We start from the raw sequence: 17,575 nt of genomic DNA, 5'->3' as shown, positions 1-17,575 counted from the left end.
GTACTAATACTGCCCCAGTGACAACCCTCTGAAGTACAGTTCGATGCTGTTATTAACTTTTGTATACAGCACATTTTGGCATTTCAGCATTTTTTTAAATTCTCTGGCTAAATACAGCAGATAAACTCTGAATCTACACATGTGGAAATGTAAAGCGAGCAAATGATCCCCGATTTGATGATTTTACGCTCCATTTGTGAGGTGCGATGAGATATTCCGTGGCCTAATCTTCTGTCCAAGTCCTCATAGTCACCCTGAAATCCTCTTCTTCCATGCTGGGGCTGATGGGATTATATGTATGGCTGTGCTGTTGAGTGAGGCTGATCCCGGTGACCCGGAGCGGGGAAAGTGCTGTCGTAATCCAGACCCGAGCCAAGCGCCGGAAAAAGCAAGCTGACCACATATTCACACAGGCACGGGTGCAGAGACACCGAAATTGGTTTCAAAAGGGCAATGGGCTTAACAAGCATCAGTGCCGCACAGGCTCTCAAATCTGCTGAAGAATTGTAACAATCTTCCTGAAAAACCAGGCCTTCAAGGCAGCCGTATCCGTCTGTCCCGATCCGCTCGCTCACAGATGTGAGTGTTCAGATTGAAGCGGCTGATAATGTTGCTTTCGTGGGCACTTCCTTTCTCTATTTTCATTTTTGTTCTATTTTTGGGCTCTGAGAAACCAGCGAGAACACATTCGCTTCAAAGCCAGCTCAGGTGAACACGTCAAATTGCAATACTTACAATTTTGCTGATTTAAAAATCTTTAAAATGACTTTGGCTCAGTGGTTGCCAAGGTGTTGCTAAAGTGTTCTGAGTATTTGGCATGGCGTCGCCTGGCCTAGGTGGTCTGCTACGGAGTTCCTAGGTGGTGACCGGGGTGTTGCACAGATGTTCAGGGTAGTTTCCAGGATGTTGCTCAGGTGTTCATGGTGGTTGCCAGGGTGTTGCTAAGGTGCTTTGTGTGGTTACCGGGGTGTTGCTCAAATGTTCAGGGTAGTTTCCAGGGTGTTGCTCAGGTGTTCATGGTGGTTGCCAGGGTGTTGCTAAGGTGCTTTGTGTGGTTACCAGGGTGTTGCTCAAATGTTCAGGGTAGTTTCCAGTATGTTGCACAGTTGGTGTTTGTCAGGGTGTTGCTAAGGTGTACTGGGTGGTTACCAGGGTATTCAGGATGGTTGCCAGGATGTTGCTAAGGTGCTAAGGAGTTTTGCTCAAGTGTTCTGGGTGGTTGCAATGGTGTGGCTACATGGGTACTGTTTAGTAATCGCTAAGGTGTTCTGGGTGGTTGCCAGGATGTTGCTTAGGTGTTCTTTGTGGTTGCCAGAGTGTTTTTCAAGAGTTCTGATTGGTTGGCAGATTGTTGCTTAGGTGTTCTTGGTGGTTGCAATGGTGTCACTGCATGGGTGCTGTTTAGTAGTTGCTAGGGTGTTCTAGGTGGTTGCCAAGGTGTTGCGCAGGTGTTCGTGGTGGTTGCAAGCTTATTTCGGTGTTTGCAATGGTGTTACTACATGGTTACATGGTTTAGGGTTAGTAGTCACTAAGGTGTTGTAGGTGGTTGCCAGGGTGCTGCTAAGGTGTTGTTGTTGTATTAAGTTGATAGGGTGTTCTAGGTATTGCTAAAGTCTTCTGGGTAGCTGTTAGGGTGTTGCTATGTGGTCTAAGGCTGTCAGTTGTGGGTTGCTAAGGTGTTGCTAAACTGTTCCGTACTGGCCTAAGTATATGGAGATTTTCACCTGTTTTGTCATCCACTGGAGTTAAAAATTAGCTGATCTAATATTAGACAACACAAAAAATGTGAATGTTTTGTGTAATTTTAAGCAGCCATTTCATGCCTAAATATATGACTACTTGTAAAATTTCCTTTTATCACCAGGTGCATACTATTTTTTGTTCTTTCAGCTTTCTCGAGATGTTTCCAGCCATCCTAATAGAGAAAAATATGGTTTTCTTGTCAGATGCCTGGTGGATTTTATTGTACGTGTCTCAGCCTGAAGTTGTTTCTCCTGAAATGTCAAACACCTGTAGTGCAAAGAGAAAAAGAGGTTATTACAGCAAAGACGAGAATCTCACCAGGTTTGTGATGGTTGGCTCTGCGGTTCTCCAGACAGACCCACGACGGACAAAAGTGCTCACATTTACTCACAGTCTCCCATGGAGGGGTCACTGACCAACATTTATTTGAGGGAATTTAGACGCCCACCGTTCCACAGTGCTTTCACCTGTTTGAATCCTAAAGAACCACAAATAATAACAGATCGTGAACAAATAATGACAGCATATTTGTTTTGGGGTAAGTTATTACTTTAATCCACTCCACATTGATTTTGCTAGGAGAGAAAGTCATAAACTCACATATGAATGGCTGACCAAACATCAATGTGTTTTGAGTTCAGCACGTTTGAATGTTTTCTTATGCAAATATAATTTATTTGACATAATGGCAATCTGGTGCAAAAGGATATTCTGTAAAATGAAAGAACAGCCCGTACTCTTGGCTAGAATTAAGTCCCAAGTAATTTTTGATGAAGCTGAATTCATTTTGTCCCAGAATGCCCAAGTGCATTAGCTAAATTTTTCATTACTCTTTATTAAAATTTGAATAGCTTATGAAACTAATGTATGTATATAAATATACACGTGCTATATGTGTGTGTGTGTGTGTGTGTGTGTGTTTATGTGTCGGCGTCCTATGAGGTGACCTAGCAAAAATGTAAAAAAAGAAAAAAAGATATAGAAATTATAAAAAAAAATGATATTCATTTTAGAGTTACAAATAGCATGAGAGAAGTTTATCTTCAATGTTAATTTAATTTAATTTATTTTTTTTTACATTTTACATCACACCATAGAATCATACATCAACTACCCATAATATATCATTTTAAAAACATTTCAACTTTTTTTTTTTTTTTTGGTAAATCACAGCTTTTCAGTTTGATCTCTGACTTTCGGCTCTCGGTTTATGCGCATAAGCATTATGCAACGCATGCGTGTGTACATAGGCTTGCCTAATATCTCTCTCTCTCGGCACCTGCATATTAGACAGGCCGTTCATATCAGTGATATATAAAGAGAGAGGTTAGCTTCGCTCCTCGGGTGGCTTGGCTTGGGTGCTGAAGCTCTTTTGAGCTGCGTTTAAATTACAGACTGGATCCAGCGCCAGAGATCCAGCCTCCCTCCACCACTGCTCTTATGCTGTCGCTCTCCCCCGGCCTCAAACAGCAGCCTGACAGCTTAATTAGCGAGGAGCCGCGGGAGATGAATAGGACCGCGGAACATTCGCTTCCACCTACTCGATAAAGGCCGGCATCCAGCTGTAGACCCACGAAACACTGGGGACGCTGATGTCATAGAGGCTGCTGAACTGCAACCTTAGGGGGAACCGGGAAAAAGCGTGAAAAGAATATCTATTTGCTGGCGCATTAGCTAATGCACTGCGTTACCAATGACAGCCCTCTCATTAGCATAAGAAATCAGCTCTGTAGTAAAATATTCTGTGCTGTAGATTCTTTCGCGCTCCGGACAACGAAGATAAGTTCTCTCCCTTTCTGCTGATTACGTTGATTTCGTTCTGGGGTACTCTCCAAAGTGGTGGTAATAGATGGGAGAAGAATTGTTGTGTAAAAAAAATTATTACGTCTTTCTTCGCCCACAAAAAGTAATCTCGTGGCTTCGTAAAATTACGGTTGAACCACTGTTGCGTGGACTATTTTAACAATGTCCTTGCTACATTTCCGGACCTGGAAGCACTGCAGTTGCATTACTCTCTATGGAGGATCAGAGAGCTCTCAAAGCTGATCAAAAATACATTGATTTCTGTTCTGAAGATGAAAGAAAGGTTATACGGTTATCGTGAGCCTTATTGGGAATGGTTCCTCGTGCATGTCATTTCAAAGTGAAAAAAACACTTAATCCACGAAACCAGATATCCTGTTTGCATGTAATGATTAATTTAGTACCCTGTTGAAAAATAAAAAGAAAACACCATCATATACCAGCTCAGACTAGGCTATGTTAGGAGGTATACAGTGTTAAACTAAATTAAAATAAGAAATGTTAACTTGGTAATTGGCTGAAATAAGTTTGTTGCATATTTTATTTAAATGGAATTATTTAAAAATGTTTGTTAAGTTTTTTTTTTTTTTTTTTTTTTTTTTTAGAGTCTTAGTATAGTAATGGGTTCAAAATGCTGTTTGCTTTCAAAAAACAACAACAAAAAAATCTGTAAACAAATTTTTACTAATATACCTATTGCTATGTAATCATTTTTCCACAAATGAGAAATTGTCTGGCCAGATTTATAAATTGGCTAAAATATTTAGGCGTTGGCTTTGTTTTCCTATTGTTTTCATACTTGCTGAAGGCTAATGACTGGAAAGTAGTTTGATCAATAGCTTGCGGGCATAACATAATCGACAAATGATGGAATACGAGAGGGTGGGATCTAAAGAGGATGTTCACGACAATGCAAAATAACACGTACATACAGTATAATGGCTGTAGAGAGCATGACAGTAGGCAGACAGTGCCCAAACTTGGACACGTCTGGGGAAAAAAAGAGGACGTATGATAACCCAAATCAATCTTTTTTTATTAAAGTTTTACTGCACTGAAATATGCGTGATGAAATATACATGCGCTAATAAAAACTCAGGGTTTCGTACTTACTGCCACAGCTGTAGTAGCTCCCTGTCTGGAACAAACGCAGTCTGTTCTCACTAAAACACAGGCAAACACTTTTTTATTGGCAGAAAATGACAGCTTCATATTCTTCCACTCGAGATGTGAGTGCGGTTTCCACAAATAGGCTTGCGGTGAAATTCACAGGCACATTCAGCTCCTTCTCTCTCTCTCTTAAAGTCTTGCTCTTTCACTATTCTTCATTTAGTTTTCACACATTGAGAAGGCGATGCTGCCTCTGTTAGCTCTACTGAGTATAAGCCAGGTTTGCTCTCACTTACATCACACTACAGTAGATCCACGCTAACTATCTAACTATCTGCACAGCATACTGTATATATTTGGCTGTATATATTAAGGCTCGTTCACACCGATATGTGGTTCACACGGTAATTACATTAGCACAATAATAGCCTAATTCAGTTTTGTCGCCTGCCGCTTTAAAAAGTCGGGGATTAAATCTGATTGGCTAAAAAAAAGCCAATGGCTTTTTTCTGATTGGCTACGGGGTAATAAACAGTGGCATAAATTACCTCTTTGCTAAAAATCTGCAGAAGTTCTATGACAAAGCATCATTTATCCTCTGCGATGTGTTTTCAAGGAGACGTCTGCTGGCCTAAAACAACATCTTTACAGTCTGAGGTCAGAGATACAGGTAGTTCTATCCTACATTTGATGTTTAGAATTAAGCAACTTTTTACCAGAGTTAAAATGTTAAAAACGTTATTTCATATTTACAGCATTAAAAGTGTTTTTTATAGGCCTACATAGCTGAAGTGTTTTTAACCAGAGGTTATGAGGGCACCTTAATAGTTTGTGTAAAGATTAATTTTGGCACCAATACAGTTTGAATGATGTAGGATTAAATATAAACTGTATGTTTCTACACACACACACACACACACACACACACACACACACACTAATGTAATGCTTAGTCATGTTGGTTTCGTAAAACATAAGCAGTAGACAGAGCTGGATAGATACATAGAAATTATAATTCATTATTTATTTCAAATTACGTGAGATAAATTGCAAATAGCACCAAAATTTGATTATACGTTTACATTTAGGTGAATGATGAATCATTTATTGCTATATGTAATCATATATCCCATATAAAAGTAACTGCAGTCTGATACGAGTATTTCAAATGTAATTTAATCTACTTCATTTTTGGAATCAGATTACGGAATACAGATCACATAATCTAGCCAGCCCTTGTCTGTAGATTGGCTGCTTTGATCAGTTAATCATCAGATATCAGAGATCTTCTGTTTACTTTGACATCCTCCGTTTGTACAGAGTACATAACCACAGCAGAACGACTGCATACCGCAATAAACGTCTCGGCATTTGATTTATTCGCCACAGTTAAAGTTTAAATGGCATCTTGAGGAATTCTACTGATTTTTCTGTACGGCACACAAAGGACTCGTACTCGGCTCTCGACAGCTGCTGCAGAGATCCTGATGTGAGAGATAAGGTGGGAGGAATTGTGTGGTGCGATAGCGCTTTGATTTACCACCGATTATAGCAGCACCTCTCACCTCCCATCATGCACCGAGAAACCAGACTAATTTTGGGCCCAGAGAAAATGTTAGCTCCGCACGCTTATTGGCAGCACATATGGGAACACAAGAAAATGGAAACAGAAAAAGACTTTGCCAGCACGGTTATTTGCAAAAGTTAACTGTCAATAAGTTGCGCACAGATGCGAATGCTGACAAAAAACGTTTGACGTGAATAGCTAAAACACACACACACACACACACACACACACACACACACACACACACACACACACACACACACACACACACACACACACACGCGCTTTAGTTAAAACTAAAACAACACTTACGAATCACAAATTTTCGGAAATACACAAATACAAGGATAACGGAAATAAAACAAAACCTTGATATGAAACAAAAAACCTTCAAACCTACTTTTTTACTTAGACCTTGCCATCACCAAACCATAAATAAAACCGATGCATGTTTATGCAAATTGTCTTATGAAAGATAAACTCGGCCGATCAGAAAGCACTCAGCAAGCCAAAGAGGGAAGTTGACATTTTTTAATTCAAATTTTTAATTCACCCCAGTCATGTGAAGAGGTCAGCCGGCCACACTATGTCATGCACACACAACAAATAAGACAAACAAACAAATTTAAATGCTCATTGCAAGTTTTCCCAATAAAGGCAAAAACAATAAACAGTTAGTTGTTCTGACAGTCCAGAATCCGTATCGCGACGGATCCCCTTCTTTAGCTGGACGGGGTCACACAGATTATTTGATGCAGTGGGATCTTAAAAGATCGCTTGATAATGCATTCTATTGCAGAAACAGATTATTGTAGAAATGAATACAGAGCAACATGTGGCGATTATTGTGAATAATCATATTTATACAGCAGCGTGAATCACACTGCTGTGGGTGGACAGACAGTTTTAATAGTGCAATATTCCGGTAGTATTAAGACAAAAATGTAGTAGCTGAGAGTAAACGAATGAAAAAGATGGTCAAAACGACTGTGTTTTTCTGCTGACAGATGGCATGAGACTACAAATGCAATAGACAATTATGGAAGGCAGAGGCTAGTTGTCAAGTAAATATGTAATATTAACATTAAAATAGAAATATAACGTACTCACCCTCAGGCCATCAATTTATAGATGAGTTTGTTTCTTCATCAAAAACAGATTTGGAGAAATTCATCATTGCATCACTCGCTCACCAATTGATCTTATGAAGTGAATGGGTGCCGTCAGAATGAGAGTTCAAACAGAAACATGACAATAATCCACCAGTAATCCGCACCGGTTAGCACGTTGTGATGTAAAAAAAGCTGTGCGTTTGTTTGCTTTATCCAGTGAAGAATTCGTCTCACTTGAATCAGGAGTGAAAAATGCACAGATCTAGCAACATTTATGAGAGAAAGCAGTCCAAAACAGTTCTAAAAAATATTTTGGAGGATTTTTAATGTGAGAGAACAACAGTGGATGATCTTTTTCACTCGAGGTGGCATTATTATGGATTATGGACCTAAATTTTATTATTGTGATGTTTTTATCAGCTGTTTTGACTCTCATATTGACGGCAACCACGTGCAAGTGATGTAAGGCCAAACTTCTATTCTAATGAAGAAAGAAACTTTTTTGGGCAACTGTTCCTTTAAGTCTGGTCGCGAATAATAATAAAATAGTAGCAATAATAATAACAATGATTTGAAGTTTAATACAATTATTATTACATGGTATCTTTATATTTCTTATAAATTAAGTAAAGCAGACTGATTTTGAGAAATATGATTTGTTTTGTCATTGTCCCTCCACAGCAGTGGATCTGTTGCCAATCATAAAGTTATTACATTTCATCTAATCCATACATACAAGCTCATCTGTCTGAGTAATTATCATCAGGCTATTACATATAGAATGCAAGTACAGTTTATTGATGTAAAATACATGTTATTCTGTCCTGACCCCAGGAACCACCATGTACATACATAGGTTAAAGTGACAACCAATAAAAAGTGAAAAATAAAGCTTTTGTTGTTGTTGTGCTAGTGAAACAATGAACATATTTCAGACGGTGTTTATGCCAAAATATATACTTGTGCATTGTCTGGGTGGCGGCGGCATTCGTGAGGATTAGTTGCTTTGGTTTTATCTGATGCAATGTTTTCCATGTGAACACATGGGGAGCTTTTGCTTTGACAATGAAGTATTTTAATTTGTTTGTTTCTATATCTGAATATGAATTTAAGTATGTGCCTTAATGAAATACAAACTCCACATTTGAAAGATACCCCTTCAAGGCACATACAGTATGCTGAATGCTGTAAAAATGGGAATGCATCTGAGTTTAAAATATGCCTTTGTAATTTGTCAAGGATATAACTACTTACAATATATGCACTGTACAATATTATAAAATGGTAGCGATTTACATAAATTTACATGAGTGCTGCAACATATGCTGTGAAATCCAGAATGTCAGACGTCAAGTTGATTGGTATTAGAAGGGTGAGCTGTTTGAGTCTGAAACCTCTTCCCGCTGGCAGACTCGGAAATTGACTAAAAGAGTGCACGGGAGCGCCGGAGTCCCTCTGGAATTTCTCTCATTAATTAGTCTTGTCTGAAATCGAATTACTTTAGCGGGCACTTTGGGCTTTGCATACCTCAGTGATCCACATCAAGACAATTATTCAAGATTTATTTTTCAAGAAAACATCGGCGAAAGGTCCGGTTCCGAACGTCACCTACCACCTGAAACGTTTGGCAATTTTTTAAATAACCGATTCAAGCTTTTTGAGTCCCGTTTCATCCAATTTATTATTCGTCGTCTGCCTAAGAATCTTGGCTTTTAGATAAAAACGTCACCGCTCTCGCCGCTTCTGATTTATTTGGTCAACAGAATTGCAATTAGAAACCAACTCTCCATTTTAACTGGTGAAACTAAATTTAAAAAATCTAAGACAATATAGTGTAGAATATACAACGTAGAAGCCTTCTGCATCCATTAAAAAATCCCTGTCATTTGCAATGTTATTTTATTGGTTAGTTATTGTCAGAGTTGGAGTCTTGAAGACCCATCCAGACCACGGAAATGTTGCATTGCTCCATCTAGGTGTTAAGGGACTAAAAGGGAGTCAACTTACGATCATCACATTCAACAAGGTGCCTTCGTCATTACACAACAATAACAAAACGTCTATGGCTTTGCTTTAGCCAATGCACAATGCGAGCGCTGCAATGTTCTGTATTTTAGTCTATTGCGATGGATAAACTCATACTTGTACATGTATTGGTGTGGTCAAGTCTTGGTTTGTCTCTTTTAGGGTCTGGTCTTGACTCCAACTCTGGTTTATTGGATGATCCTAACTGTAACTCAGATATTATATCCAGGATACGGTAAGACCTAGAAGAACCAAAAACGTGACACGATTGCGGTTATATCATGATGCAATTTGATTATTGAACATAAACATCCTCTACCGCGAGCAGAGAATGAGAACTGCTGAGTACATCCAAACTGTTCCTAAAAGAGGTGCACTATGTTTTTCAATCAACATCAGAGCAATTTGTAGGCCTATGAGGTGCTATCTCATTTGCAGGGCATTCTCCGAAGACATCATCAAAGTGTAAAATACATAAATAACTGTCTTTATTGATGCATTTAAATAAGTCTCATTCAAATAAATGCTATGGTTATGGTCGAGAATAAAGCAATCATTGCTAGGGTTAGCATACATTATACACCGATTGTTCACAATGGAATAATAGTCGTGCTGTTGCTTATATAAATAACGATGAATAACAATCATCCGCTATGTCGTTACGTTCCCATTTGTGAGGCCCTGTTTTATTGGATGTTTAGTTTGACTTTCATTTCAAAAAATACTTTTTAAAGGATTATTTGCTTTTAATATTGGATCCAGAGCTATCGCTTTGTCTCGTTACAGTATACGCATACCAGTTTAAACAAAGCACATGCAATTATTTTCCTCTCACCACCGACTTTTGCTGTCGCTCGTCTGTCACCTCAAAATATAACGCACTTGGAAAGTCTCTACATACATGTATAATTTACAGAAAACCTTAGTTCGAAAATTAAACGAACAGAAACGGAAAAAAAAACCAAAAGGCTAACGGAAACGATGACGCACATCAAACGACAATTTATGCACATGCTATGGTTGGCAACAATATTTTGGCATGATGTGAATCAATGTCTCAATTTTTCTTAAATAGAATTGCTTATAGAAAACAATACCTGATACTGTGTAGTCCTTTTCAAATCAGTTTTATCGTTATTTCTCCTTCGGTGGTGTGGCACTTGAATCTCAAGAAAGAACCAGAGGTTGCTCACCGTTTGATAAAACACACATTTTCATGTGTCCCTTAAAAAATTATATATATATATATATTTATATCTATATATCTATCTCCTTCTGTATTATTCAAAATGCAAGTGTGCATCATCTGACAAGATATCAGGATGGTGGTATTATATCCAAATCCACTTGGGTGCTGCTCAAAGGGGCAAAGAAGGCCCAGGCGATGTTTTCTGCAAAAATAGATATCCATGCTTCATGCTTTTTAACATTAAGTTCCAATATATCCACCAAGCGACCAAATGTCCTGCTTGTCCGAAGTCAGCCAGAAATTGATGAAAAAAAGTGGCAGAATGAGGTTTGGTAGAGCAGCAGCATTGGATATGTGTGTTCAGCGGTTGCCATCGGTCCTCAGATGGACTTGCGTCGTCTCATGAGCCGAAGGTTTTCTGTGAAGCTGTGCAGCCCGGGCGAGACGGAGCTGATGGGGGAGGGAAGAAAGCTGTTTTTTAGCGTGCTCGGCGAGATCTCCTCTATGCGGTAGGACACCGTCGAGTGGTAGTGATGGTACTGATGAGGGCTCAACTGGGAGCCGAACGAGTTCTGATGCGGAAATGCGCCGCCAACACCGCTTCCTCCTCCTCCCATTCCCAACCCGAGGCCCACCGAGCTCCCGAACTCGTGCGAATGGTAGTGCATACAGGAGCAAACGGATTGGAGATCTGTGACCTCGGATCTGTAACGCTGCTGCTGCTGTTCTCGTCTCCGTCGACTCCTCTGCAGCGTGTCCTCCTGGATGTGGATGATCATGCTACTGCGGTTCCCCGCCAGGGAAGCCCTCTCCTCGGCATCCCGCCGCTCGTCCTCGCTGTTCATGGTCAAGAAACGAAGGACCACCAGATTGAGAAAGGCCCCGATGACCGTCAGCCCCACTAGGATGTACATGAAGCTGAACGCCACATAGAGGGGCTTTCTCTGCAAAGCTTTGTTCTTCTGCAGGGCCACAAAGTCCCCGAACCCGATGGTGGTGAGCGTTATGAAACAATAGTAATAGGACTGAAAGAAACTCCAGTCCTCATAGTGGGAGAAAGCTGCTGCGCCGATGCAGAGCGTTCCCATGCAGGAGAAGAAGCCCACGGTCACCATGTTCTCCATGGAGACTTCCGTGATGCGCATCCCGCAGCACTTTTTGATGCGCTTCAGCATGTACTTCACGAAAGTGTTCATCCTCTCACCGAGGCTTTGGAACATCACCAGCGTCAGAGGGATTCCAAGCACTGCATAAAACATGCAGAACGCCTTTCCAGCATCTGTACCTGGAGCCGCATGGCCATAACCTAAGGAACAAAGAGACAAGTGATCAGACAAAAAACAAAAGTATGCTGAGAACACTTCTGGTTAAAATCTGGGCTGGTCACCAAATGTTGCAGGTGTGAAACAACACTTGGGTCATTTTTTAAGATCTGATGCCATTTGTAACAACAAATTCAGTCCCATTAAAGTTGCCTACAGGATATCCATGTTTGGTTCTTGTCTAAAAAGACTTTTATAATGAGGTGTTTAATACATTTGGCTACATTTGGAGTTCATTCTCCACCTACGTCTATACTATATCGACTCAAAGACAAAATTCAGTGGTTTGCTAAACCTAAACCGCTACAAAAACTAGTAAAGAACCTCACATTTTTGGGGAACACACTTTTCCCATGTTGTTTAGACAGTTTGGATATAAGCATTAGTTAAATTACAAAGTAATAAAGTAGATCCTAGAAGCTGCTTTCCAGAATTCAAAAACGGGTCCCTTATCGGCAAGCAGAAATTAACAGCATTTTGCTTTCTTTCTTTAATCTAATTGAGCTCTGGTGACCAGCCAATTTCTGTAACTTCTATCATCTTCACCAAATTCCAAGAAGCCAATCAGTCAATTTCCAAGAAGTGAAAGTTCCTCAAATTTTGGCTTCGCCTACAAACACACTCAGGCAGAAAATATGAGCTGAGTCATGCGCTCTCTTAGCCAAAACACTGAGTATAGGTCACGCAAACCAGGTGCCTCTTTGATCTTATTCTAGGCTCAGAGATTAAAGGGGGGCATCCAATTAGTGCCAGGTTTCCTCTCTTGCCCCCTTGGCCTTCTTCTTAGGGGGGCGAGACAGGAAGGTGGGCGTTACAGGTTTAGAAAAGAAAGAGAGAAGAAAGGATGGTGGAGCCAGTAAAGCTTTTAGCTTAATTAGACTTTATCTGGAAGTAAAATGGCTAAATTTGCTGACTCATATCAAAGCCAACGAGCCTTTCTAATACAATCTTTGCTGATGGGCAAGAAAATAAGTGACAAGACTATAGTAAAAATGTATTACATCCCACCTCACTATGCCAAGGCAAGTATTCATCCTCTCCCTTTCATTAGCACTAAGAAGGTATCATTCAAAAAGCTTTAGGCGTACGTGTTTGTGTGATAGTAGCTCAGAAGTAGTGCTTTAAAGGGTTTTTAAAAGTTACTTTAAGCAATTTCAGATGTTTTTCTAACTTACAATAGACTTCACATTGTCCCTTTAATCAAAAGCCTTGTTACAAAAACCACCCACCATATATATGTCAACAAACCTTAAGACTAACATGCAAAGAACATATTCAATGCAAGTGAGCTGCTTGTATTTCTCTTGTGCTGCTTACAGCAGAGCAGGTGCTCACTGTTTGGCTGGTTAGCTTCAGCAGTAACATCGGAAGGTAAAATAGCATATTTTTCCATTAACGGCCAATCAAACGTAGCCGAAAGCAACACATAAATCAAAAAAGTTAATTATGGTAGATTCAAGATTTACATGTGTTTTTGGAGTACAATTAAGAGTGTGAATCAACACAGGCTGCTGCAAAGACTTCTAACAAAAAGTGATACTTTAAATATATAGACATATATACACATGTACATATATATTAAATTAAATCAACTGTAAATCAGCTTTTGAAGGTGATGCGTGTATAAAACATATGTAGACAAGTCTCATCTTTCAAATTCAGACTATTTTTATCAGGAAATTCAAATAATAAATGCGAGGAATGGTCCGATCAGGTTTTTTGTGCCCCTAAACGGATCCAAGTCATATATTGCTTTTACTCTCTGCACGACTACACTGGATTAATTTGAATAATGTTAATGTACTTGAGTTGTGCATGAAATTTTGTGCCCCTAAACAAATCCAAGCCACTGAATATTAAATGCCTGCCTATACAGAGTCATGATCCGATTCTTGTGTTTACCTAGTTTTTCCTTAATTGTTTTGTTCTTTAGGGGATTTTAATGCACAAAAGCTAAATTAAACTTATTTAAAAACAGAGCCACAATTTCATCTGCAAACGACGGTTAACTAAAAAATGACAAAGCTATTTTATTTCATTTTTTCCCCCTACTGTACTGAAAAACCACACCAAACCGCGACATCAAAACAAAGGTACGTACTAAACAAAGTGGCTGTCTTCGAGCGAGTCAATGAATCATTCACTAAACGTAATTCAGTCAAAACCACAGAAAACCCTGTGTCTAAAAGATGAGTTACTCGGCTTCTGGAATTGTAAGAAAGCAATATGGTACTCGAGAGCACTGATGCTATAAAACGCATCTAAATGCATCTGGCTATCCTGTCAATCTATCCATCTGAAAACGAGAATTAATTCATATCTCTACAGAAATAGCAGCGGATTTAATGAGAACGCATCCCATTGACATATAGCCTCTTGAAAACCTTCTGAACGCCCACTGGACGGCCTACGCCGCAGTGCTCAACACCCACAAACACATGCATTCATTACCGCAACACAGTACGGCCACGCGGCTCAACTCCTGCCGAGCACTTGTACGAACTTAACCGGCTTTTACTGATCTTTTGGACTTGTAAGGATTGATCTCCCAGTTTCCCTGAAGGCCGCCTGCCCACTCAAGTGTGCTGTTATGGATTCTATTTATAGAAGTCGAGCCTGATCGATTCGATTTGCAAGCGGCACCGGGGACATTTTTTCCTTTCTTTTTCAGTGGGTACTTACTGTGTTGGAGTTGCTCTCTTGACCTCATGTGCACACACATGCACAAGGACGTATTGGAAATACGGGTGTATATATTGCATGTTATCACTCTCTGCTGTGCTGAGTTATGGAAGGAAAATATTGCTGGGGTCAATAGATTGAAAGGTCAAAATGCACTTGGTTAAAATTGGCAGCTCATATGACTTATATCTGAAGACAAAATTAAATTCAATGGAATTGCATTTTAAAGATGGAACATATTGTGAAGCTGTCGATAATTCAATAACTTTGCATTTTTAATAGCACGCTTTTGGAAAGCTCAGTCATTTATTTTATGGAATAGAGCTTTGTAGAGAAAAACATTACATTTATAACCTTATAAATGGGTTGCATGATTTGGGGGAAAATGCACTTTTTAAAACATGAACAAATTAACAATATATATATATTGTTTGCACTCTATATGTTACAGTAGCAGACTGTTTTGTAATACTGAGGTGCATATAATTGGCACAATTTGCAATAAGTAGCATAAACGTGGCAGGAAATCATCTTATTTTGAGAGTGTAAATAGAATCCATTGTTATTTGCACTTGTAGAGATATGTATACACTGGAAGCTTAATTACCAAATAATAAAAATAATAATAATAATAAAGTGCTTTCTTGATTCTCATTCAACACATGGATCAGTTATGATCTATTGACTACTGGGTACAAAAACAAGAGCAATTCATCTTTCCACAAACTCTCTCTGCATAGTTATGTAACATTAGTTTGCATAATGTCCTGTAATGGACAAATATATTTAAGTGCTAAATAACACCAAAAATTTTAATTTTGAAATACAATTCAAAACTACAGTATTACAGTTCGCAAAAATGTTCTCTTATATTGTAAAATGCAATTTATTATGACGCAAAGCTAACTTTTCAGCATCATTACTCCAGTCTATGTACATCTGTGATCATATTGTATTGCAAAACACTTTTGCTGCTATTGAGGTAAGGTTAGGGACAGATTTAGTGGTATGGGTATGTTTAAGGATGCGTTAAGGTATAAGGGACGGGTTAACAGCGTAGGCTAATTATAAATGTAATTACAGAAATTAAATGTACTGTATAAACGATTAATTTAAATGTAAGTGCACAGTAGTTAAGGCCACCTAATATAAAGCGGGGCTGAATACTTTCGCAAACATTTTAAAAAAAGCAGAATTATTCTAAACTTTTAGTGGTAACTGTATCACTGCTCATGACAACACAAGCTGGCAATAGAGATATGCAAGCTTTCGTGTCTCACCTGCATCATCTGAGCATTGCGGACGCACTCTCCTCCCACATGCTCACTGTCAACAGAGCCAAAAACAGCAAAGACGGCTGAAGCTGCATGCCGTGAGTCATCTGCATAAGGTAAACGCTGACCTGCTAGCATGTTGAGCACTCTTCTGAATGACTAGCGCACCAAAACGTAATGGAACTTCACATATCAGTCAAGGAAGTCTTCGTTCAGTGGAAACCGGACCTGTTTCTGGAAGACTACGAAAGCCCCTGATGTCACTACGTGAACCACGGCGTAGTGATTTTGAACCGTTCGTGCTAATATTGATTCAGCAAGTGACAAACGCATAGTATTCAATTCTCGTGATTCCCTGTTCACTTCGGTGGCGTTCCTCCTCCTCTTTCCGAGGATGAACGCTTGCGTTAGCGAGAGCTCTTGAGTGGGATGTGAGGAGATTAGAGCTGATGCACGTAGGTGGTTTATTTACTGTCAATGCAGAGCCTTGCAGAGCTTTGATACCGTGAGAATTTAAAAGCATTTTTAGCGCTATCTGTGGCAGTGGGTTGATCTTTTACACGGTTGGGTTTTCGTTCCAGTCCTGGCTGTTGATGAGCTTAGTCATACAGCGTGCGCGTGTGGTCTCTCTCGCTACAACATAGCCTGAGCTAATGGGAGAAACGCACAGGGAAACTTCCCGTGATTCCGAATCAAAATAAACCGCTTTGAAGCATCCTGGAGTCATTTGTATTTTAAAACCGAACTGCAGAGGGACGAGGTTACGAATTCCAACGGCATGTGCATTGCGCGTGTTTAGGTGTTCCTAAAGTGCTGCGAGTTCCTTCAAGGTGTTTATGGCACTAAAAATCACCTTCATAAGTGTTTATCACACGTTTCCGCTGAGCATCTGGGATCCGTCGCCTTCTATGTCACATTACGCAAGTGCTAATTAATATTGAGCTTTGACACTTTTATAACCTGCGCAGTAATTACTTTAAATGAGTCATTATTGGCGGATTTGATTAATTAATGCAGTAATATCACAATACATGATACTCACAACGACGACAGCTGAGTCACTGTTGTTATTCGCATCGAGTCAACGCACAGGTAAACCAATTGGATCTTTTTACGTTTCCTGTTGCTGTGAAGATGGAAGATTAAGGCCTAACCATGACGTATGACAAATAAGTAACAAGAACTAGTGTAAAGCATTAAGTAGAGGTATTAAGGGGGTATTAAGTGGAAAGCAAACAACACGCATTTGTTTTTAGAGGTATCACACAGATAAAGGTCATTCTGGTTCTGCAGTAAACACGCGTTTCATTACTCACTACACAGCATGGATTTGTCACAGTCTCTGTTTTCTATTCCTCGAAGCAGGCATCATTTCGATAATGCCGATAATCGCTTTTTCGTCAGCTCTGGTTAGACAACATCGTGTTTATTCTGATATGATAATCTCATTATTCCATCACTGCAGCAACAGAGCCACTCGTTCAACAGAACACAGGCCAGTTGCAAAGTCACAGGTGTGTGTGTGTGTGCGTGCGTGTGTGTGTGTGTGCGTGTGGGAGTGGTGTTTTAAATTGTGAAAGAAGGCCCTTACAAAAATTAATATAGTTAATATAGGTAATATAGTCAACAAGACATAATAACAGTACATTAATAATAAAACGGGTATACAGAGTGTTGTTGTTACTTTTTACAAAAAATTTACACTTTTTACAAAAAATATTTTTGTTTATTTTTAGTAATTATTAAAA

The 17,575-nt window shown here is 39.4% G+C and overlaps 1 protein-coding gene across 1 annotated transcript in view; it reads right to left on the bottom strand.

Annotated features, from left to right (window-relative positions):
- Positions 1 to 10,432: 10,432 nt before the first annotated feature.
- The window catches only part of kcnk9 (potassium channel, subfamily K, member 9), a 36,783-nt gene continuing 29,640 nt past the window's right edge, over positions 10,433 to 17,575 (bottom strand). The window contains exon 2 of the mRNA XM_043217298.1: positions 10,433 to 11,855. Within this exon, the coding sequence (XP_043073233.1) occupies positions 10,930 to 11,855 (926 nt within the window). The 3' untranslated portion in view covers positions 10,433 to 10,929. The remainder of the gene's footprint in view (positions 11,856 to 17,575) is intronic.

Source organism: Puntigrus tetrazona, chromosome 19 (genome assembly GCF_018831695.1).
Source record: "Puntigrus tetrazona isolate hp1 chromosome 19, ASM1883169v1, whole genome shotgun sequence".
NCBI lineage: Eukaryota > Metazoa > Chordata > Actinopteri > Cypriniformes > Cyprinidae > Puntigrus > Puntigrus tetrazona.
The sequence above is the reverse complement of the archived record's forward strand: the minus strand, read 5'-3'. Positions and strand labels throughout refer to the sequence as shown.